The sequence below is a fragment of the Chaetura pelagica genome, unplaced genomic scaffold (assembly GCF_000747805.2).
Source record: "Chaetura pelagica isolate M959 unplaced genomic scaffold, ChaPel_1.0 scaffold453, whole genome shotgun sequence".
In the NCBI taxonomy this organism is placed as follows: Eukaryota; Metazoa; Chordata; class Aves; order Apodiformes; family Apodidae; genus Chaetura; species Chaetura pelagica.
In genome coordinates this window covers 75,979-98,464 of record NW_009952879.1, presented here as the reverse complement: position 1 = coordinate 98,464, position 22,486 = coordinate 75,979, and the positions used below count along the sequence as shown (strand labels likewise).

The 22,486-nt window shown below is 41.0% G+C and overlaps 1 protein-coding gene across 2 annotated transcripts in view; it reads left to right on the top strand.

The window, feature by feature from the left end:
• The window catches only part of MAP2K5 (mitogen-activated protein kinase kinase 5), a 127,025-nt gene that overhangs the window by 65,782 nt on the left and 38,757 nt on the right, over positions 1-22,486 (top strand). For both annotated transcript variants that reach the window (XM_009995278.1, XM_009995277.1), the window contains exons 16-17: positions 563-634; positions 10,912-10,941. In XM_009995278.1, the coding sequence (XP_009993580.1) occupies positions 563-634; positions 10,912-10,941 (102 nt within the window). The remainder of the gene's footprint in view (positions 1-562; positions 635-10,911; positions 10,942-22,486) is intronic.

Below are 22,486 nucleotides of genomic sequence, written 5' to 3'. Positions count from 1 at the left end.
TAAATTTTTTTTTAATATTTTTGAGCCAAGTTTTTTTTTTTTTTTTTTTCTATAGGTCAAAAATGAAATTAAAAAGTGTATACAATGAAATGGCTGCCATGTGACTTCACTGCTGCTTTTGGCTTCGGTAACTTTGCTTTCTGAGCCACTAATGACTCCCCAGCTCCTGGATTCAACATCAGGGTCTGATTTCCTATCTGGATGTAGCAGTAGGTGGAGGCACCGTTGAACTCCCACAACTTGACCTTGGCTTTGTGGAGCACATGGAAGCCTTTAGCTTTTGTTGTTGGAGAAACCAGCCCAAACACCAAAGCCAAGGCCAGCCTTAGCTATGTGTGCCCACACCTCTGAGCTTAACCAAGACCTCTGCTCTTGCAGGAGTGGCAAAAATCAATCCATGGGGCAAAGTGGAAGGGTGGGTTTAGTCTCTGCTGGGTCAGCTGGTGAGCTGGAAGCTTCTTTGCATTTTCTCAGTTGGTTTGTTTGCCCCGGGCTGGCTTTTGTGGAATGAGTGGGTTTGTTTGCTGGGCTCATCAGGGTGTTTCTTTTTGTCTCTTTGCAGCCTGAGCGGATTTCAGGAGAACAGTATGGAATTCATTCAGACGTTTGGAGCCTCGGGATTTCCTTCATGGAGGTATGCAGATACCTATCATTTTCATGTGCACATTGCAAGAATCAAATGAAATCTTACATCAAAGTACTTTAACGTAGTCTTTGTGTACCCTTTTATATGTGCATGCTTTTAATTATTGTTGAATTTCTGAGCTGTATTTAGAATGGATTTGTTCTGACTGTGTTCTGTTTGGTGTGATGTGAAGAGCTGCTGTACAAACCACCTGACAGCCTTAAAAAGCTCTAATAAAGCTCAATATGAGAATAGGAAGTAGGGCCTGGTACATGGATGCCTCTGCATCCTTTCAATACCTCCAGAATTGAAGATGACCAGTATCAGGAAGAAATTCTGTGCTGTGAGGGTGGTGAGAGCCTGGCCCAGGCTGCCCAGGGAAGCTGTGGCTGCCCAATCCCTGGCAGTGTTGAAGGGCAGGTTGGATGGGGCTTGGAGCAGCCTGATCTGGTGGAAGGTGTCCCTGCCCATGCAGGGGGGTTGGACTAGATGATCTTTGAGGTCCCTTCCAACCCAAACCAGTCTGAGATTCTGTGATGTTCTTCCTGACTCACAGTGGATTGCAGTGGTCTAAGTGCAGAAGTCCTATAGAGCTTTTCCTGGCTGCTTTGCTGAGTAAAAAAGGTATTTTGATGCACAGCAGAAAATCCAATGATTTACCCTGTAGACCAAGATACATGGAGGTTTAGGGTGATTAGAACGTAGCCTGTCTGGTGGTGGATCTGATTTAAAGGATGAATTTCACCTTATATATTAGCCAACATTAAGGAAGCTCCTTTAATTTCCATTTGCTCTCCTCTTTTAAATCTTCTCAACTTTATTTTTTTTTCTCTCCCTTTCCACAACTGTCTTCTGAACCAGATGTACAAAAACCAATTTGGTTCTGTGTGCTTTGTTAATTGGTATGTCATCTGGTCCTGCGAGACCTCTCTTCAACATGATCGCTGTTTTATTGAAGTGGTTTGAGTGATGTGTTAAATGATGAAAACAAGGACAGTGGCTTAGAAAAATGTCTCAAAACAAGGTGAAGAAGATGCTCAAAGAGCCACGCAAGGTCACTGTCATTAAAGTAACACTGTATTGACATGGGGATTGGTAGTGGAGCCACCCAGGCCCTTGTTGATGGAACTGTTAAAAAGGGAAAGTAGTATTTGCTGTAGGATTTGAAAATCATCTCCACTCCAATCCCTGCAACTTCAAGCCAGCACAGTGACAGCACGTTAATTTAAAAGAAATGGCATGTTGGGACCAAGTTACCAGGGGCTGTTCTGACATATGATAATGTATCAGCTAAGTAAATCTTCTCATTTTCTTTAAGATTCTTCTAAGCCTTGAAAACAGCTTGAATTTCTTTGCTGGAAAGCTGTGTGTAATGAGAATCTGAACTGGTGCTTTTGGAGGTTAAGGAAACTGCCCCAAAAAACTTGCTGGCAGAGTGTGAAAGGTATTAGATGTGGGAAGCACCTAAGTTTTGAGAGAGATGGTGAGCATTCTTGTTTCTTTGAAATAAGAGTTGTCTGAGGGTGCTCAGTCTGCCCTTTTTCAAAAACAAAAAATTACCTTTTGGGTTTTTTTCCAAAAAAGAAGAAATGCTGCTAGGTTTTTTATTCTTATTCTTTCCTTTTTTTGGAGTTTGGATTTCTTCAGGCTTTTCTGAAGTGAATTAAATTTAATACATAATCTATAAAACTATTTCAGTGTTTCATCACAGATCATTTGTGTGTTTTCATGAAGATAGAATTGGTATTTTACTGTATTGAAATGTAGGAAATTGCAGTGTTTATGCCACAAACTGAGTAAGTTTTGGAAGCGAAATATGAGCTCATGTGCTTGGCTAATGATACATTTTTGCACCTCCTTTTGTATCACATCCTAATCTCTACTTTCCACTGTCCTCTGCTAGGGAGAACAGCTGCTCTCCTGTATTTCAGGCCTCCTTTTGAAATTACCTTTTCTTGCAAAATGATCAGTGTTGTCTCCTTCAGGGAAGAGGAGGTTGTTTTAGTTCTAATTTTAGTTCTAGTGTTAGAAAGAAGTTCTTAAAACTCTCCAAAATGAGAATTTTAAGTTTTCCGTTACCTGTATATTTGCAAGAGCTTTCAAGGGTTGCTAGTTGTTTGTGACATCAGTGTTGAGGTGCTATTCCAGGCAATATTCCAAGCAGTAGCAGCCAGATTCCAGCAGTCCTGGGTATTCCCACGTACAGGAACACCAGCAGATAACCAGGAACTGTGCCTTGTGTTGAGTACTCCAGGCAGACACATGGATCTCCTGAGCAGTCCAGCACACTCCATGCCATGACAGCAATGTGGAGTCACAGGCTCTTCAGCACACTTGGGCTGGGAGCACAGGTGGACGTGTAAGAAGAGCCCACTCAGACCACAAAGGCAGAAAGGAAGAACATGCTACAGGAGAAGCAGCTCTGCTTTAACATGATTCTCTTAAAGCACTTCAGTCTTTAAGATGTTTTACGGGATAGAACTGATACAAAGACTCATGTATATGAAATCCAGTCAAGTGGAGGAGGTTTCAGAAGAACTCTTAAGGAGTCTAAAATATGTGATCAGTCGCATATCATTAGCTTTGAAGTGATTATGGTTCAAGATCAAGATGGTGAGCTGATCTGCAGCAAGTTCTGCAGACCATGATTTTGTCTTCTGCAGGATTTCACTGATGTGTAGATGTTGTGGTTGGTCTTTCATCAATTTTACACCCTTACCTAAACAATAGCAGGTAGAAAGCTGTCTGGGAGGACAACCTGAGGCCAAAGCTTGGTGGTGCAGCATGTTCTGCAGTGGCACTGGAGACTTGGTGAAGGTTTGCTAGAAAAGGGGACAGTCATGATGTGGATGTCTGTGTGACCATGCAGTGACCTCCAGTGTTGAAAGCTATCCTGAGTAGAAGCAGGAGGAACACTAATTAAAATAGCCCAATAGAAAAGTTGGCAAGGGAAATAAGAATTTGTATTTAATCCCCATGCAGAGTAGAAGTCTTGATGTTGTAACAAGAAACTTGGCTGAAGTGAGGTGTCTGCAACCAAGTGACAGTTCTTACTGGACTTGTTCTTGCTTTTTGAGACCTTGGAATGAGCAGGATTTTGTTTTCCTTGTTTAAACTGGAGAGTCTGGGACAGGCCTTGCTATGATGATGCTACCAATGCTGGTAGAGTCCCTGAGAGTGGCTCCTAGCATGATTTCCCCATTCCTACATAGAAGATGGCAGTAGTTCTTAAATTAACACATTAGGTGGATCTGGGCACGTTTCAATAGATACATTATGATGTGTCTTAAATTACTTTTCTTCCACACACCCCCCCCCTTTATTTATTTCCTTTCTGAATTCCAACCTTCCCCACACTAATAAAAAGCCACACCTCACTTCTGTGCCCAGCCATGTCACTGAGATGTGATGGGTGTTTACTTTGTCACTCTAAATAATATTAGGATTAGAGAAAACTTAAACCAAGTGTTTCTGAAAACACTGGATTACTGTCTCTGTGGGCTGACATCTCTCTGCTGGTAGGACCTCGGGCAGTGCTGTTTTCTGTGGTCCCTTGGCAAGACCCTTCCTGGACAGGAACCAACTTTATGGAGAAAAGTTTCTTTTCTGGCCTTGTTTTGGTTTCATGAAGTGTGGCTGGGAGCAGACTCATGCCTTGCAGCTCAGGCCACGGATGATTGTGTGGGTGTGATTATTTAGCAACATCTTTTGTTTAGGATTAAGGAAAACAAGAAAATCAAAAGTGCTTTTTTTTTTTACAATGAGCCTCATCCTGTTACTTTGTATTTTTAAGGACTGTAATAGTGTGATGTTTGTGACTTGTGTGGACAGATCTTTGCAGGTTTTGTTCAGCTGTTGAGTCTGGCTGTAACACTAATAATTTTGCTCAATACCCTGAGTTGCTCTCATCGTATTCATGTAGTTTTAATCATTCTGTACAGAATGATGCGTTTCAGGAACTTGTTCTTAGGAAAAAGCTGCCCTAGATTTTTATTCCCCCCTGCCCCTCCTTGAGCTATTTTGAGCGATTTCTCCAAGCACTGGCCCTTAGCTCTGTTTTCTCATCTGCCATCTTCAGTGGCCACCACGATGAAGACAATGTCCAGCTCCATCACCATCTTTGTGGTAGCGGAATGAGAAGTCAAGGTACCAGTGCCTGAGGGTTGGGTCATGAATTAATAATTGCTGTGTGGTGGGGGAGGCCCCTCAGAATAGCTGCAAACGGGGAAGTTGCCTCGCAGAGCGCTATCAATCACTCAGTGACCATAACTTCCAGTAATTAGTGTATTTTATGGGCCTTTGCTTCAGTGACTCGGAAGCACATATGCTCCACTCACAGCTAAACTTAGCCAGAGTAATATTCCAGGATGATTTATCCGCTTGCTGCACTGGGATGTAACCCTATATTAAGTGAAGATTGTGAACTAAGCTGCAATAAAGTGGAAGTTTAGGTACAGTTTGCGCGGGTTGAGACCTCCATGTATCATGTTTCCCAGCAATTGCTCTTAGGCCGCTGTGGGCAGGCTGTGCAGCAGCAAAATAAATAACCCAGAGCTCTACCTGGGTAGATGGATGAGTGGACAATTAAGGGATAGCATCAGCTGTGGTGTGTTTGTAATATATAACTACATGTACTAGAGATTGATGCTGCCTGTTCTCATATGGTGTGGTACAGTAAAAAAAAAAGTCCAAAATTAAGCAATGCTTGTCAGTCCAGTTTGCTTTTCCCTGTTATTTACCTGGTGTGCATGGCAGACAAACTCTGGTGCCAGTGGAGATGGAGAACACTGAAGCTGAGCTGTGTTTCCACTACATTTAGCATTGTTTTAAACATTTCTTTCAGTATTGAATCTAAATGTGACAAACAAATGAGAGGGCAGCGTGGCTGCTCCAACAAGTAGCTCACTAGTCTGTAGGGAGCATTTGTGTGAATTTTGCACCCAACTATTGCCACAGATTGGGCCTGAGAGGCCCACGTCCCACCTTTCTCCCTTCAGAAAAGGCGCCGCTATTCTCAGTGACACCTTTGAAGATGTAGCAGTAAAAGCCTGGTAATATAAGGGACTTGTGGCCAGGAAGAAATGTGCAATTTAATCATGATTGTCTGCAGTCTTTAAATTGCCGTGCATTTACTATAGTTCATATTTAAAAGAAGTCAAAGTGAAACTAATTATCTTTAATTAAGGCGAATTAGGCTTTGATTTTTAATATGTTTTATGTAGAGAGATCTCAAACTCATCTGCTCAAGCCAAGGAATGTCCCAAAGGTTATTAGGGCATATTTCTGGTGGGCCTGATGGTATTAGTAATAACCTTCTTCCTCACAGTCCTCGACAGGAACAAATATGTCACTTCATCAGTCTCTGTTACCCGCACTTACGCCCCTCCGCAGGGGTCGCAGATTCCACAAGTTCTCAGCTAATGGCGTTATACATTAAAAATTGAAGCTTTCCTCACTCTGAGGCCTTTCAAGGCTTTGTTCTTAAGCCCCAGACACTTTGGAGTGCAGCTGCAAACTATAGGCAGAAGATTAAATTAATTTGTAACTCTTTTTTTTTCGTCCTGCATTACTAAATCCTGCACATTTAATTGAAACCCTACTTCAAGATGCTTTGTGTTTCTGTTCTTCTTTGTTGTCAGTTTAACCTCAGAAGCACTTTAACGCTGGTAAATTGCTGTTATATCCTTTTGGATTATTTTTTTTTTAAACTGTGCAATAAGGGGACAGTGAAATTGGTATTAGAAGGAAAGAAAAATCTTAGAGTAGTTCTTGAGGTATTTAATATTTATTAAGGTCCATACCCTGCAGAGTTTCAGGTGATTTTTAAGCCATCTATCTAGGAATGTATAAATTGGTCTTGGAATGAAATTTCACCTGGGGAATTTTATGTTATCCAGTAGTTAAGTCTGATTTTTAAAGTTTCCCATGTCTGAATGTTCCGAAGTGGCGGCTGCTTTTCCAGAAAACGAGGGTTTAACTGCAGTGCACAATCTAAATGCAAAATCCTTAGATGGAAATTTAATTGTGTAAAATGTGCACAAGGTAATTAAGAACAAATTTTAGAACATTTCAGACTATAAAGTCCTCCTTCAGCTGCATCACTAGCGATATTGTAAGTGCTTATTTTCAATTTGCAGTTATGCTGAGAAACATGGAACATGTCTAAATTAAGAATAAAAACATCCCGTGCTTTTCAGTATAACTGTAAATTAAAAAACAACTTGCACAACATAGACAATAATCTAAGTGGGAGACTATATTGCCTGAGCATCCTAAAAATATGTTTGGAACTTCCTTCCCTCGGTCACTTTTTGAATGGGATAAGGGCCAGTTTGGTAATTCCTGTTTTCAGTTCCAGAATTATTAATTACATCATTTCCACAAGTCATTTTACTTTTGTGTTCATGTATCTGCTCAGTACTGAGAGTTTAGGCACCTGCCTCAACTGAAACCATCTGCCTTGTGGTCTTTTTCCTTTCATTTATGTGTTTTTAGATATAATTTGTTAAAATCAACTTACACTGTACCTGTGCCTGGTATTAAATAACCTGGGAGTATTTCTTAGTTTATCAAGTACTGGTTTAAAGTACGATGGTGCTCCCCGGTCCAAGTCTGGGGGAAGGCTCCTGTCAGGTACTTGCACATCATTTTTCAGGACACACCCTCACTGAACACCATAAAATTAGTGTTTTAAGTGCTCTGATGGGCTGCTTGTATGTCTAAGGAAGTAATAGTTTAAAAAATACACACTACTGACCCAAAACAAGCCCTACCCAGACATGCAGTTGCTCTAAAGTGAAGTGAGGTAGGAAGGATTACTCTGACATGTCTCTGGTTGATATGGTCTGACTGTCATTTATACTTCCATACCATGTTGGCAGTGCAATTCACTGTTTTACAGTCATTATGTGGTGGGAAGGTACCCTCAGGGCCATGAGAACCAACTCCTTGAAGTTTAAACATTCCCTTCTCCCCTCCTTAATATCCAGAATGACACAAAATACTGATCAGTTCCCGACCCTAACTAGTGTGAATGGAAATATTGTGGTTTTGTTATCATGCTTTAAAAACTGAATTGCAAGTCCCTGGGTTTCCTTGTGTATGTGCAGAGGAGATGAGTTTTGGATAGTGTGTTAGTTTGGTGTTTTACATTTCTTTCTGTATCCTGCAGTGGCCTTATGCTACATGTGTTTGTGTGACTTCCTTGAGACAAATGATAGAGAGTATGAAAATCCCTTTAGTGAAGCTCTAATCTGTTTGTTTTTTGGGGTTTTTTTCCTTTAACTGTGACACTATTTATAAATCGAAATCTACATACAGAGGTCATTGGTTGGCTGAACTTAAACCATTTTACTTAGTAAATTTAATTAAGAAAATACAGTGCAACTCATAAGCAAATGAGTTTTTCCTAGTTTTAAACCAAACCACCCTCTTGAGTGCTGATTGCCTTGCTCGACCCCTGGTGATACAGAAACAGGCAAAATTAAAAAGGACATTAAAGCTTCATTAAATCTGAAACACATTTAGTACAGTGACATATCTGCAGGCTATTTCAGGGAAGATTACATACTCTTTGGTAAGTTTCTTAATTTATAATACCTTGACAATCTTGCAGGGAGGAAACAAGTCTGACTAGATGAATTGAGGGATGGTTCAGGAGGATGCAGAACTGCCTATGGTCCATCCATTGCATTGCTTTGCAGTTCTCACTCAAGGAGCAGCTTCACAGAGAAACGTGTTTCCTTTTTAAGAACCCCCAAATAACTTGATCCTGATGTATTTAGGATTCTTCAAAGTTCATTTATACACCCTGTACTTAGATCTGGCAGAAAGCTGCTCTTTCCCCAATTATTCTGCTGCCTTTGGAGCCCCTGCTGAGGCCTGTGGTGGTCAGGGAGAGGAATCATCAGTGAGAATCAAAACAATGCTTAGTTTGAAGTAATTGTTGAGGCAGTGATTTTTTTTTCCTGCTTAAATAAGACCTGCAGAATGATGCTTTCTGCACAGAGCCATAACTACTTCCTTCTTCTTCAGTGGGGTAACTGTTACATTCCTACAAGTCTGTAGCTAAGCTAATGACTGTTCTTAAGCCAGAGTCGTTGGAAAAAAAAAACAGGGTTTCTTCTACTTCTGTTCAGGGCAAAGTGTTTGTCATTTGTAGGATTTTTTCTGGGTGCTACCAATGCTTCTTAGGATCTCCAGCAGCCTCTTGGAAGTTAAGGATGGTCCTCCCAAAAGAAGAGAAGGTGAAAAAGGGAATGTTTTAGTAGCTCCTGGTCCTTAGGATTGTGCATAACAGAAAATGTAGGGTCTTTGCTTAACTATTTAGCAGTGTATTTCAAAGCCTGCTGAAAAAGGGTGACTCAAGCAACTCTGAGGTGGGAGGAGCTGTGAACCAGGCACAAGTGATAGGAGTGGTGATCAAGCCTCCTTAGCTCAAGTGGGTTGGTTGTGAGGATTAATTTGCTGTGAAGGGGAGCACTTCGCTCAGCAGTTCACCAGGTAGTTTATATTATATCACTTTGGAGAACCTGAAGAGATCTTGTAGCCTCAATGTTGTTCTCTGTTCCAGTATCTCTTGCAAGCCTGATTTCTTCTGGAAGTGTTCAAGGTTGGATGGGGCTTGGAGCAACCTGGTCTGGTGGAAGGTGTCCCTGCCCATGGCAGGGAGTGGGACTGGATGGTCTTTAATGTCCATTATGCAAACTCCCACTGATGAGATATTTAGGAAGGGCTGGGGTGATTTTTCAGAGAGATGCCTGGTAATTTAGCCATGCACAAAAAGTTTCTTCTCTTTGCGTGTCTCTTACACAGACGCTTCAAGACCTCCTGTTTTTGTAATGTCTTTCCTCTGGAGATCTGGCAGAGGTTTATTTCCTAAAGCTCACAGCCAAACAGCTGGTACGAGGCTGGGTTTGGATGGCAGCTGGAATTGCCACTGGTTGCTTCTACTCATGCCACCAGCTTCTGCTTATTACCTTTCCATGACCTTTTTCCTGAACTGGTGAGGCTCGAGTACGTCTACCAGTCTTTGCCCCAGCACTTTCCCACCTTGCTACAGTTCTCTCTGTGCCTTGTTGTTCATAGGTAGGATGGTTTTGTGCTGCTGGCCAGGCTGAAATTTCATCAGGGTTAGCAGAGCTGCCTCAGCTGCAATCTGGTGAGGTCAGGTAACCACAGCTCAAATATCAGTGGCAATCCTTGTGCCCTGAGGGAGCTTTTGCCCAGCCCTGATGGGAGGTTTAGCATTTGCAGTACATGATATGATGGCCTAGCCTTAAGCATTGATACTTGTTGCTGATGTGAATATCCCTAGTGTATCAGGCAGACACGGGGATGATAGTGCATCCCTCACCTTTTTGGTGGATATTCTGAAGGTTGGTAGGGGCAGGATTTATGAAGGTGTAGAGAAGTTCATCCAACTGGCTCCTCTGTAAACTGTGGAGAGGTTGTCCAGGGAGCAGGTAAGAACAGAGCTGCTCTGAACACCCTTTTGGGCTGTCTGGGTCAATACTGAAAACCTTCATCCCTTGCTGAATAGCAGACAAAATAACTAGCTGTATTTTGCTGGAATTGTTTCCAAGGTTCAGGTACCAGATGAGAAAACCTCAAATCTTGTCTGAAGAATTTCTCATGGAATATTTAGAATCTGTGGCTTGATGGCAACAGTAGAGTTGCTGTTGGGTCTAATACTCCTGCTAGCAGATACTCTAGCAATGCATCAATTGATTTATAAACCAAGTGATTCCATATGCAATGGAAAGTACATCTGAAGAAAAGATGAAGTGTCATTTTGCAGGTGCCACCATCTCTCCCCAGATCCCACTCACAGGTTCTGAGCTGTGTTTGACACCGATAAGGACCCAAATCTCAGCAATATAACCCAGATTTTACTCTGAGCCAGTTAAGAAAGGACTTTGGGAGTTCAGAGGAGGCTCTGCAATACCTGTTTGTGGCAGATAATTATCAGTAAAGGTCAGTGTCATTGGCCTCCTATTGAGGCTGAACTGGTTTGATTTAGAGAGTCCTCAGGAACTTGGGCATCAAACAGTGTTACTGAGGACAAAAGAGCTTGGGAAGTACAGAAATGGCCAGGAAGGTGGAACAAGGGGTAATTGTTGTGAATGGCTCCATTCTAAATACAGCTCTTTGTGTGTTTGCAGAATTACTTCTGCTGACGTTTTCCAATTTATACAATAGTAAGAGTTGAGTACTTTTCTCTCTTTAAGAAAATGTGCCCTCCATGCAAATCTATATAACTAGACAAATATTATTTCCTTTCCCAGCTTGCTCTTGGGAGGTTTCCATATCCTCAGGTAAGATTGTTCATTACTGCTGTTTGCCACTGTGACATTCATTCCTATGTATGAAGGTGCAGAGAGCAATTGTGAACATTTGAGCCACATACAAATAAATCTGTCCTGTTAAATTGAAAAGTGGTATCTTGAAGAAGTCATTTAGAAGTCTCTATTGATTTTTTTTTTCCCCCTCTTTTTCTCTTCTCCAAACTCTAGATTTTCTTTCCCTGGAGCGAATGAAAATTATGATGATGTTAATGACTGTTTTGTTGTGAGATTATGAAATAATCCAGTGTATACAACAGTGCTTTTGAAGCAGGAAGGTGTATCAACTCCTTTTTTTATATTTTAATTTTTAATTCCAATTTTGAATAATGATACAATGGTCTAAAATCTTCTCAAATCAAAGGGTGAATAGAATACTGAAGGGAGCTCTGGATTTTCCCTTTTAGGAGGACCTAATATTAGTATTTGATTGAGATACTGGCATTTTCTGACGTCCTGCTGACCTGACTCAGTTTCATTGAAGTTGGTGGTAAAACTGTTTCCACCTTCAGTGGCAGTGGTGAGGCCAATGCTCAGCCCTGCCTTAACACGTAATATTTTACTTTGTGTGTTTGAAAAAAACATGAAGCTGTGAACTAAACAACCACTCCAGAAATAGGTTTGATGATTACTTTAAAATTTGTATTGCAAGATGGATGTTAGAATTCATAGTAACAAACTATTCTGTAGTTCCTCAAATTATTTTTTCCTTGGAGAGGGGGAACAGTGAAGTGTCCAGGGACTAAAATGAATTATTTGAATGTGGTTTTTATGTTTTTGTATGTTTTATGAACAGCGTTTTCTGCATCTTGGTCTGTACAGATCAGAGTGCCTGGAGGCATGTCTGATTTAAAGGTGGTGTTGGTCTGTGCTCTTTAAGCATCTATTAACTTGCTATTATTATGCAAATAACTGTTGTAATACACATACTAATTTATGCATGGTTAGATTATGCAGATGCCTCACAAACATGGTTATTGAATAATAGGCTGGGACTCATTCTCTCTCCCTTTTTTATAAGCTGTTTTAAGGAAATTCTCCTGACACTTTTATGGACTTGCAAAGATTTTGCATTTGTAGAAATTTACTGATTTTTTTTTTTCACTTCTCCTGTGGAAAATGTTTCCTGACTGAGAGAGCTGTAGCTGGTCAGCTGAACATACTTTGCAAAACGTACCCTCTCCTTTGAAGAGAAGGCTAAAAAGGAAGCTCTTGTGTTGAAGTGTCCTCCATATGTTGGCCTGCTCACTTGTGCTCCTGGAGTGTCTTGGTGCTTATGGTAGATGGTCTGTTACAGCTCAGAATGAAAGGGACATGGGGCACCGTTTCAGACAACTCTCTGCTCACAGAAGTGTTGCAGCTTGGGGGAAGAAGTTAAAGCACAGACATGATGTGTGAACCTAGACCAAAAAAATCTGTGTTCTGAATTGGGAGCAAAACATGATTGCTAGTTTAAGATCCTTTTTGCTCTTCTGATTAAAAGATGGATCAGGTTTGCAAAAGAATGTTTGGCAAGTCAGTAGTCCATGAAACTGTATATTTTTTAATATTGAACAGATGAGAAGGTGAAACTTCAAAATGTAGCTATTAAGCTTTCAAGCAGCTGCTTTTCATAGGGATTTTTATGTGAAGAATATGTCTTTTAAACATGTACTTACACAGCTGGTCACAAGAACCCTTAGAAACTTGTGCTGATTGGGGGGATAATTAGTAGGGGGCTTTTTAATGTCTAAGTATCTGTCTCCCCATGTAAGGGCCTGGCTTTGCAGTCTCTCACTTGAGTAAATCCCCCTCACTTCAGCAGGCTTATTCAAGTGATGGAAGGTAATTGTATGTGTGCTTGCAGGATTTGTCCCTCAATAGCTTGAAGTTACTTCTCTCTGAAAATTGGAAGTATGGACACGTGTTTGAGAACATCTGAAACTTCTTGCTAATCAGTGTTTATCTCCAGCTGTAGCTGGGGAAAAAAATTACATTGGTCTTTTGTTTTTTCCTTTTTCTCTATTTTTAAGACACAGACAAATGGTGTGTGTAAATTCAGTTTAAATGAATAAGATTTATTGGGGGATCAGTGCAGTGTGGAAATTCCGGACTCCTGCAATATGCCAGTAATACTAAAGGATGATTAATTTAATTTATTTTTTTTTTCCTGGCTTTAGTAGAATATTTTACTGCTAGAATTTACCATTTCACATTTTTACGAGTATTTCTTTTGCTAGCACTTATTTTCATACTATCATTATTTGATCTTATATTCACAATGAAGTCTGAACTTGAAAACACTTAAGTGTGGGAACAGCTCATGTAAGTAAAGTTGTTTATGGGTGTGTTTAGAGTTACTGGACTTACTTTTTTTTGGTCTTGATTACTTCATAATCTGTAGCTAACTGCCAAAGGTAGTGATCTGAGCAAGGAAATAAGAAATAGCAATGACCAGAACTGACTTTTCCACTATAAAAACTTGGGGCAGGAAACTCTAATGCTTAAAATGTGGTACATTTGTAAAATGGTGCATGGGTTTTATTGTTTTGTTTTCCTGGCATGGTGTTGCAACGTGCTGCTGGGATGTTAAACTCCTTTCAGAAGTCATAGGGTTTGAGGCTCATAGGATTTTCTGTAGATACAAACCTAGGTATTCAAGGGGAAAAATTCTTCACATGATGGGCTTGTGTAACTCCGTTAAAACTAACAGAAATGGTGCATGTCCTCACAGACACAGGCAAAATGCTCTTTTGAATGAAGTTGTTTCCTATAGAACCATTTTAAAAAGAAAGGAAACCCCTTGCACCAAACCCAGTTGCTGGTCCATCATCCATCCTGCTTTTTAGGCATCTGACAAGGGCACGTAGGGAAAATAAGCTCAAAATTCCTTATAAAAGTTTAACCTTAATTTATGTTGTTTTGATTTACAAAATGAACTGTAAAAAAAAACAACACAAAAAAAACCAAAACAAAACAAAAAAAACCCCCACAAATCTATGGCACCTCAGAGTATATTTAAGTGTTAAGTTGAAACCCCAAAGATGTGCAGGGGCTGCCCGACGTAGAGTTAATCATGTAGATTCCGGTTCAGTATCGTGTACAAAAGCACGATGGGGGCAATGGCTTGTTTAATGATAATGCAATTGAGGAGAAATGGAAAGAATTGCTCACTAAATATTCTCGGCTTGGAGTCAAACTTTATACAAAGCAGGATGTTAAAAGGAGGCTGCATCCATTAGGGAAATACTCCAAAAAACCAGGCAGCTCTCAGCTCCGAGGCTTTAATCAGCTGTAGGGAAGTGCAGATGACGACGGCTGCACGGAAGATACTTCTGCATTTAGAGAAATGTTCTCCTTCCTTTGGCTCCAGTTCCAGGCCCCGCTTAATAAATTACATGAAAATGACCTGAAGTTGAAAAAAATAAAAATTAAAACCCACCAAAAAAACCCCACCCCACTGCTCCCCCCCAAATCTGAGCAAATACTGCCCCTGGTATTGTAAAGCTTTGGCTGTTTTCACACCCCATTAATTTATTACTTCTCTTTCCTCGTCTTTAATTTTTTTTTCATTCTTCTTTTTTTTTTTTCCCCTTTTTTATTTTTTTTCCCTAAAATCCAGGCTCCCTGCTGCTACAGCGATTTTCATCTTGTTGTTAATTTTCCCTGCTCCATATGGAGCTCCAGACATTTCACCTGGAGGCTGTACTAGATTTTGCTGTAGCGATCGCACTTCCGGAGGCCAAAACTGTCATTTAAGGTTCCCGGTGCATCTGTCTACGCCAGGCTTTTTTTCCCTGGCACCGGGAGAATGGGAATAACAAATTGGATGCACCTGAGATTCAGATGATTAGTGGGTTTTGTAAATCCTGTCGACTTGTAAGCAGATAGCTGTAGGGATGGGGAGGGCTAAAGAGCTTCCCAGGGTGAATCCCTGCTCACACCTTTTTCCTTTGGAATATGTAGGGGGGGATGGAAACCAACCGAGGATCATCCCGGCAGCCTGAACGCAGAGTGTAACAAATATTTCATCCTGCCTTGTCATTGATTAGAAAAAGAGCCTTTAATTTCATTTCACCCCATGTTGTGATTAATTTGCATTCTTTGTCAGAAGTTAATGGAGTTTTTTATGGTTCACTCTGAAATCCTTGAAGACATCAGAGTTGATCTGATGTTTATACAACCGCCAGCGGAATTTTTTCGTGTGATTGATGGAGAGCTTGATGTTATTCCAAACGGCTTTTTAAGCTGTTTTTAAGAATTATTTGAATAAAATGCAAGCAAGATATTGTTATAACGATCAAGATTATCTGTTAAAAATCTGTTTCAAATAAGGAACATGATAAGTAGGAAAAAAGATCAAAAAGACAGGAGGAATGATGAATACAGAAGATGGCATTTGTTAAAATATGTAATCCCAGGATTCAAATAAGTTGTTTCAAAATGTTCTGCAAGTAAGAGAGATCTTAATGTAAGGGTTGTTTGCGGGATTTTTTAATAATAAGAGTTTATTTTTGCAGGATGATAAATAATGGGAAGGAATTAGGAAAGAAATCAGTTTCAGTTAGATTTCCCCCCTCTCTTTTTATTCTCCCAGCTTTTTCACCTTCATTTCCCCAGCAGTGCGGGCAGGGAGCACTGGGGTCCCTAACTGGGAGAGACAAGACTGTCAGGCCTGTTAGTTCAACAAAATGATGACATATTGCTTGTCTGGAGGAAGAGCCACCCTTAAATCCCACTGCAAAGAAAACAGAAGTGGGTAATAGGAAATTTTATAGCCCAAGAAAGCGTTTGCTATAGACTTGCCATTGGTTTGCTTTATAAGAGAATGTACGGGGATTGGGGGGGGGGGGTGTGAAATCCTCAGTGAAAGAAAACTGCTTTTTGCTCCTCCTGATAGGGAAAGGTTTGTACTTTTAGCAAACCCCAGCCTGCGAAAAGCCTCGGCGGGAGGACGCAGAATGTTCTGCGGCTGCTGGGCCGGATCCTCAGCCGGAGCGAATCGGTTCAGCTCCAGGGAGCTCAGGGGACAATGCCGACTGCCACCAGCCCTGGGACACGGCTCTCTTGCTTGCAGCACGAAAAGATTTTTGCAAACGGTTTGGGGGGATTTTTGTTGTGGTGGTGGTTTGTTGTTTTGTTTGTTTGTTTTGTTTTTTTTATTAGCAGTATTTATTTCTTGGTGATCTGTTTGGCAGGGTTTTGTTTCTGTCCTTTCATGAGCAGAATTCTGCCCTCGCTGTGATTTCTGCAAGTACGATTTAATTGTAGGTCAGAAAAGCTCCTGTGTGAGCGCTTCCCTGGGAGCCAGATGCATTTATTTGCTGTATCTTAGTTTGCTAAATAATTGCATGGTTTTAAATGAAGTTGCTGCTTTCTGATCCCTGCATTTAACGCGCTCTAAGATTCTTTTTTGTTATATGTAATCCATACTATTGACCGAATTTGGCCTGGTTTCATTTCAGTGTAAGCAGGTTGTCAAGGAAAAAAATATGTAGTTTAACTTGGCATGTAAAGTAGCCATTTTACTGTTGTTTTTTCAATTGACAGAAGCATCCTTTAAGCATTCATTTATTTTGTGAGAATAAATTGAGAGTTGGTTACAGCATTTTTCCTGGTAAGAAAGAAATGGGTTTTTTCTTCCACATATATCAGTTTATCTAACCATTTAAAAGACATTAAACACTCTTCAAATGCTAATGCCGAAATAGTGAATTAAATCGTTGTATAATATCTTAAACATGATAGATTTGTGCAAATATTTCTGCTTCTATAATATGTTCCAGAAACCACGGACAATATTTTAAGTAATCTGCTGTAATTTTAAACTCTTACCAATTTCTTAACATGGGTTTCACTACATCTATCACTTGTGAGATAATATACTTCAGATACATTTTGCTTCGTTGTATTTTTTTCTCCTTAGTCAGAAATAAGTTTGAACCTAAATTTGATTGATCTATTACAAACTTGCTGTAAAAGCTATATTTACTTTTAGTTTTTCCAGAGGCGTTTTCTTTTTTTTTCCTTGAAAACGGAGAGATGCAGCAATGAAAATCTTGTAGGAATGTGAAGTATAAAGACAGATTTATATGTTTAATTATTTTAATCTTCCTGTCTGTTTTTTGTTTTTTTAAAATGTAAAATTGAAGTTTGAATAGTGTGGTCAAGCTTGGAAATGTAGGTAACCTGTAAGTCCTGATTTTAAAATATGTTTTAATATGTTTTAAGATTGGATTATTAGTTTATTATCTTGAAAGATTAGATTTAATATATTTTTTTGCTGCCTAACCCTGCCAATGCCAGGCAGTCTGAGGGAGCAGGGACTGGGCAATATTTTGTGACCGTCCCTCCAGGACTGAACAAGAAGTTGAAGCAGATCCTGAAATGAAATGGTTTGTTGCCCTCAGAGCTACTTATCAAGAGGGGGGGGGGAAAAAACCCCCACATCCAGGAGGAAATACTGACATCTCTTCTGAGAGATTTTTGCAAATATGGAAGGATCTCCTGCATGAGTTAGTGCTCCTGTGGACTGGGAGATGTTCCTGCAGTGCTTGGAAGGAAGCATCTCTCCCAGTTGTAGTTCCAGCAGTTGATGCCTTTGAGTGACTTGTTTGAGTGCAAAGTGACCCCTGGGAGTGGGGCTCTCTTGAGGGAGCAGGCTGTGGTAGGTGGGTTGATTGCTGTGGTTGGTTTAGGTGGCCATTGGCAAAATGTCAGCAAATGTGGGGTTTACTGGAAATGTACACCTTGACTCTCTTGGCTGGGAGGAGGAGGAAGCATGGTTCCTCCCAAGTCACGCAGGAACCAAAGATGAATGGAGACAAGGGTGCAGCAGATCCCTTCTCTGTTTTCCATTTCCTTGCCCAGGGTGCATCCGTAAGAGCTCAGGAATTAATTGTGGCTCTGAGCCTGTTTGAGGAGCAAGAGGCACCTGCTCCTCACGGGGCTGGAAGGTTGGGAGGCACTTCTGGAGACATTTTTAGCAGTCCCAGCATTTGCTCTTCCCTAACTTCATGCACTGGTAATGCCAGAGGTTGAGGACTGTGTTTCCAACATGCCTTGCAGGAGCACACAGCGCACGTGACCACCTCCTCCTCCTCTGCAGGGCAGCGGCTGCTCAACATAGTGAGGAGCCCCAAGGGTCAGAACAAAAGTGAATGATTTTGAGGTCTAGGCAAGTATTTCCCTTCCACATCAGCTGTTTTTCTGCCAGCCCTGTGGAAACATGGGTTAAGTCATGAGGGAGTGCAGTGCTGCACGTGCTGGGCAGTTGGATGACATGGGAGAGGATGCTCATTGAATAGCTTCACACCTTTCATTGCCCAGATCTGCTCAGCACCTCAGTTTAGTTAGAAAGCCGAATTTTTGCTGCTTTGGATAATTTCCTTTCAGATGTCCCTAGAAGTGTGCCACGTATAGTGATGGCAATTGATTGTGCAGCTTGTTGGAGAAAGCTCAGGAGGGTTTTAGATGGGTTCCAGTGACAGGTTTTAACCGTTGACAATTTTACCTGTTTTCAAGCTAGAAGGGACTTGCTGTGGTGTGCTTATGAGGAGGGACAGGCCTGATGGATATTCATCTGCTGCTCCTCAGTGCTCCTGATATTAGAGGCTCTCTTGTTTCCTTAGATGATAATTTGTTCTTCTGCTCTGGTATTAGAAAGGTTTTCCTGGCTGCAGGGTGTGGTGGTAGTTGTGTGTAACATGAAGAGGAGATGCAGGACGTTGGTGGTCATGTCATCCTTGCTCTGTCTTTAGACTAAAGACCCCAGTTCTTGCAGTCTCTCCTTTCCAGATTGCTGCCTGTTCTTGTGGTTTTTCTTGGAACTTTCCGTGGCTGCCCCACAGCTCTCAGGGGATGCACAGGCTTACACCCATGGAGCAAGGAGAACAGCTAACCTGTGTCTCCAGACTACTCCTCCCTGGACATCCCACTATGGTGTTTGTCTCTTTTGTGTTATCTCAACATTATTCCTGCTCAGTTGCCATCAGTTTTCCTCTTCTGTGTCATCTTCTAGTGTCTCCTGGTGTTCCTTTCTATTACCATGGTGCTCATTTCACTAAACTTGATGAACATGGGTGACACTAACCACGAGCTGTTTGTAACTAAACCCTACTACTTTATTCAGTCTCTGGCTGACCACCCTTTGTTCCACTTACTGCACTTTTTTTGTGATGCTTAAAGCAAGGTATAAACAGCTGTTTGTTAAATTTACTGTCTTTCCTAAGACCTGCTTGTCCCACCCTCCTGCTGAGTGAGGAGTGGGTTACCCTTAGCATCCTGCTTTTGCTGCAGTGTAGTCCATGTTGTTGGCTTCTCACTCTCCCTTCATGATTCCAGCCATGTGTAGATTTTCATGCCCACTCTGTTGAATTGTGTTACTAAACTCTGGTAAACAGATTTCTGTGAGAAGTGGCTGCAGTTCAATGGTGGATGAAATAATCTCTTTATATAAATTTCTTTGTGGACCTCTGGGGAAACCAGCATAATATAATTGTAAGAATATATTTAATATTAAGGTCGTGAATTGTCTTTTTATTTTTTAATTTGTTTTTATCCATTATTTTTTTTTGTCTTCTGTTTTGTGGCAGTGATTGAAGTTTCCCTTTTGGGATGGGGGGTGATGAAAATGTAAGGAAAAAAATTAAGGGGCTCCATCTTACTGGTGTTGCTGTGACTTCTTTCAGAATTATAACCAATTACAATTTTGCAAGGCTTTGCAAAATAAATCTGAAAATCATCCTTTCATTCCAGAGGAAGAGTAAAACCCACAGTGGTGGAGACCACATGGAAATCCAGTACTCTTAGGTATTCCTTTTCCATTCATGTCAGGGCAGAGACAAAGCAAGTATGCCTTGGTCATTTCTCAGTGGGAGACAATGTTTGTCATTTCTGCTCTTCAATACAACTTAACCCTCATTCATAAAAGATTAAAAGTAAGTTATATGTACTTTTCAAATCCACAGTTTCTCAGCTTAGGAAAGTAAATGTTCTACTGTGAAGCCCCCTGTAAAAATCCTAACTGTATGATTTGTTGCTATATGTATCATGCTGCTAAAAAAAATATATCCCTAGCTTGAAAAGCAGTATATATGTAAAGAGAAAATTTGTTAACTGATATGGGAAGATCTAACCCTGGGTCACCTGCAAATCTCTCAAACAAGAGCTCCAGGGCAAGTCCTAATTCCAGAGAGTAAAAGCGAAAATTAAAGCTGGAGCTGGTGACTCCTCCAAGTTACCCGGGGTGGATTCATTTGAGTTTCTTTGATTGTGCCTGTGAATATAATGTGCAAGGGATGGTAGAGGTCTTCTCAGCCACTTCCCGTCCAAAGTATCTCCATGGAGACAGAAATATAACCTGATGGTCTGTCAAAAGTTGCTTTTCATAACCAGAGGCATTCATTAAATAGTAGATGAAGCAGGAGGCAAACTTCTGCATTTTTAACCAACCTAAAAAAAAAAAAAAAAGCCATTTTGTGCTTTGTGGAGGAGTTTATGCAGATACCTCTGGTATTTCATGACCTGAGAAAGAGGCTGTTAATGCAGTAGATTTATTTATCATTTTCCCTGCTTCTTCAAAGTGTGAACTATCACATGCAGTAAGTAAAGCCACAGCAAATACAGAATGAAAAATATCAAATAGCTGATCTAATTCTGCAACTTCACACAGTTGTGGTTGCATATGAAGAGCTGACCAAGGCTTCTGGCCAGCTGGGCTTTCCAGCTGTGAGCAGATGAGAGGCTGACACACCTCCTCCTCATGGGGCTGAGGGAGCAGGTCAGTGGGGAAGGGCTTAAAGTGACTTTTCCAAGATGAGGAGGATGATTTAATGAGCGCATCGAAGCGTTCCTTGATGCTCTTCAAATGCACGTTGTGCCTTTTTTGTCTTCCTTTCAGGGAGGGTTTTTGGTTGTGTCACTGCTACCTTTTGACTCTTTGAAATCCCTCATGAAAAGTACAAAATCACAACAGTAACAGTCTCTGTCCCAACCCTCCAGTGCCCTGAGCATGGCTCGGGGGATGCCACATGCCACAGCCTCAAGCTTTGGAGCTGCAGCCACTGCACGTGGCTCCCTGGAGGTGAACCTGCCTCCTAAACTTCTTCTCTCCCAGCAGAGCACAGTTAGGGGAGGGAAAAGGCGCCTGGGTGAACAGGAAGATAAAACATTTTATGTTGAGTACTTTTAAAACTGTTCTTAATGTGCTATAAAACTGGATGCTTCACTTTTTCATGAACTGTGTGCAAGAGGAGAAGCACCGACTGTAAAGTTGTCGTCAGTTAGGTTTGGTTTATGGTTGCAGAGGCTGCCCAATAATGTGAGCTCGGAAAAGGTAAACAAGATGGTTTTAACAGTGAAAAATATGCCTAATATAAATACAGCGAAGTTCATTGCTGTTCAGAACTTGAAAAATACGACTGTAACGTTGCATTTTCTAGTGGAGTTAACAGCAGAGCACAGTGCAGCCTTACAGGCAATATATCTGAGACAGAGAAAATAGGTAATACATCTAACAGGGGAGTCTCTGTGGCATTGGCAGAGAGGAAGGCACAGTAGCTTTATTTAATTGAGAAAATGAATCAATTACAATGATATTGCATCATCAAATAGAAGGGAAATAGCAGATATGTCATTACATCGGGTAACAGTGTTAAAAAGTAATTGAGTGTCTTAAGCATTTTGAATCAATTCCAGGTACTGGCACAGCTACCTTAATGCAAAATTTATGAAGATGATCTCAAAATAATCTGTCGCCATCAGGAGTGTGCAATAAAGGCCGGTAACGACGCGCGCGCGGGCGAGCACGGGGCTCTCCCCCTCACAGGGCTGCTCCAGCATGGAGCTGAATGGCACAGGAAGGATTCTCTAATCCTTGGCTTTGTTGTTGCTTTGCTTTGTGTTGGAGGCACTGGGTGTTTTTATTGGAAATTCTATTTTAAATCCTGTGCTGAAATCAGATGAAATCCTTTCTGCGTTGAGGCTGCTGGGTATGATCCCACCCCTGTTCCTTGTTGTGACAAGACCTGTTTTCCTGGCAAGGAAACATGAGTGAGACTCTGGATGAAAATCTGAACCCCCTGTTCCTGTGCACTAACCTGCAGGAGCTCCAGGTCATCCCCGTTGCATAAACTGAGTCTATTTTGCCGTTTAGCATCTGGAGAGGAAGTATGAGAAAACCTCTTTTAATAGCCACAGAATATTTTGCTTATTGGCAATCATGCAAACCAACAAATTGATTCTGTTGGATTGTAATGGATTGACATGGACTGTTAAAAACCATTATGGGCTACTTCTAGTTCTGTGGGTTTGTTTTTTTTTCTTCCTTGGAAAAACTAGAATTATATGCAGAAACTTTATGTATTAGTGCTTTACTAACACAATTATGAGACACTTTATGTGCAGAATACCAGCTATTTTCTCAGTGCTAGTTTCAGCCTCCTCTGTTTTACATTTTACTACCTGTAAAGTATTTCTAGAGGCTCCTGCCTTTGGGTGGGTGTTGGGAGAAAGTGCTTCCAAAGCTGGTGGCAACCCT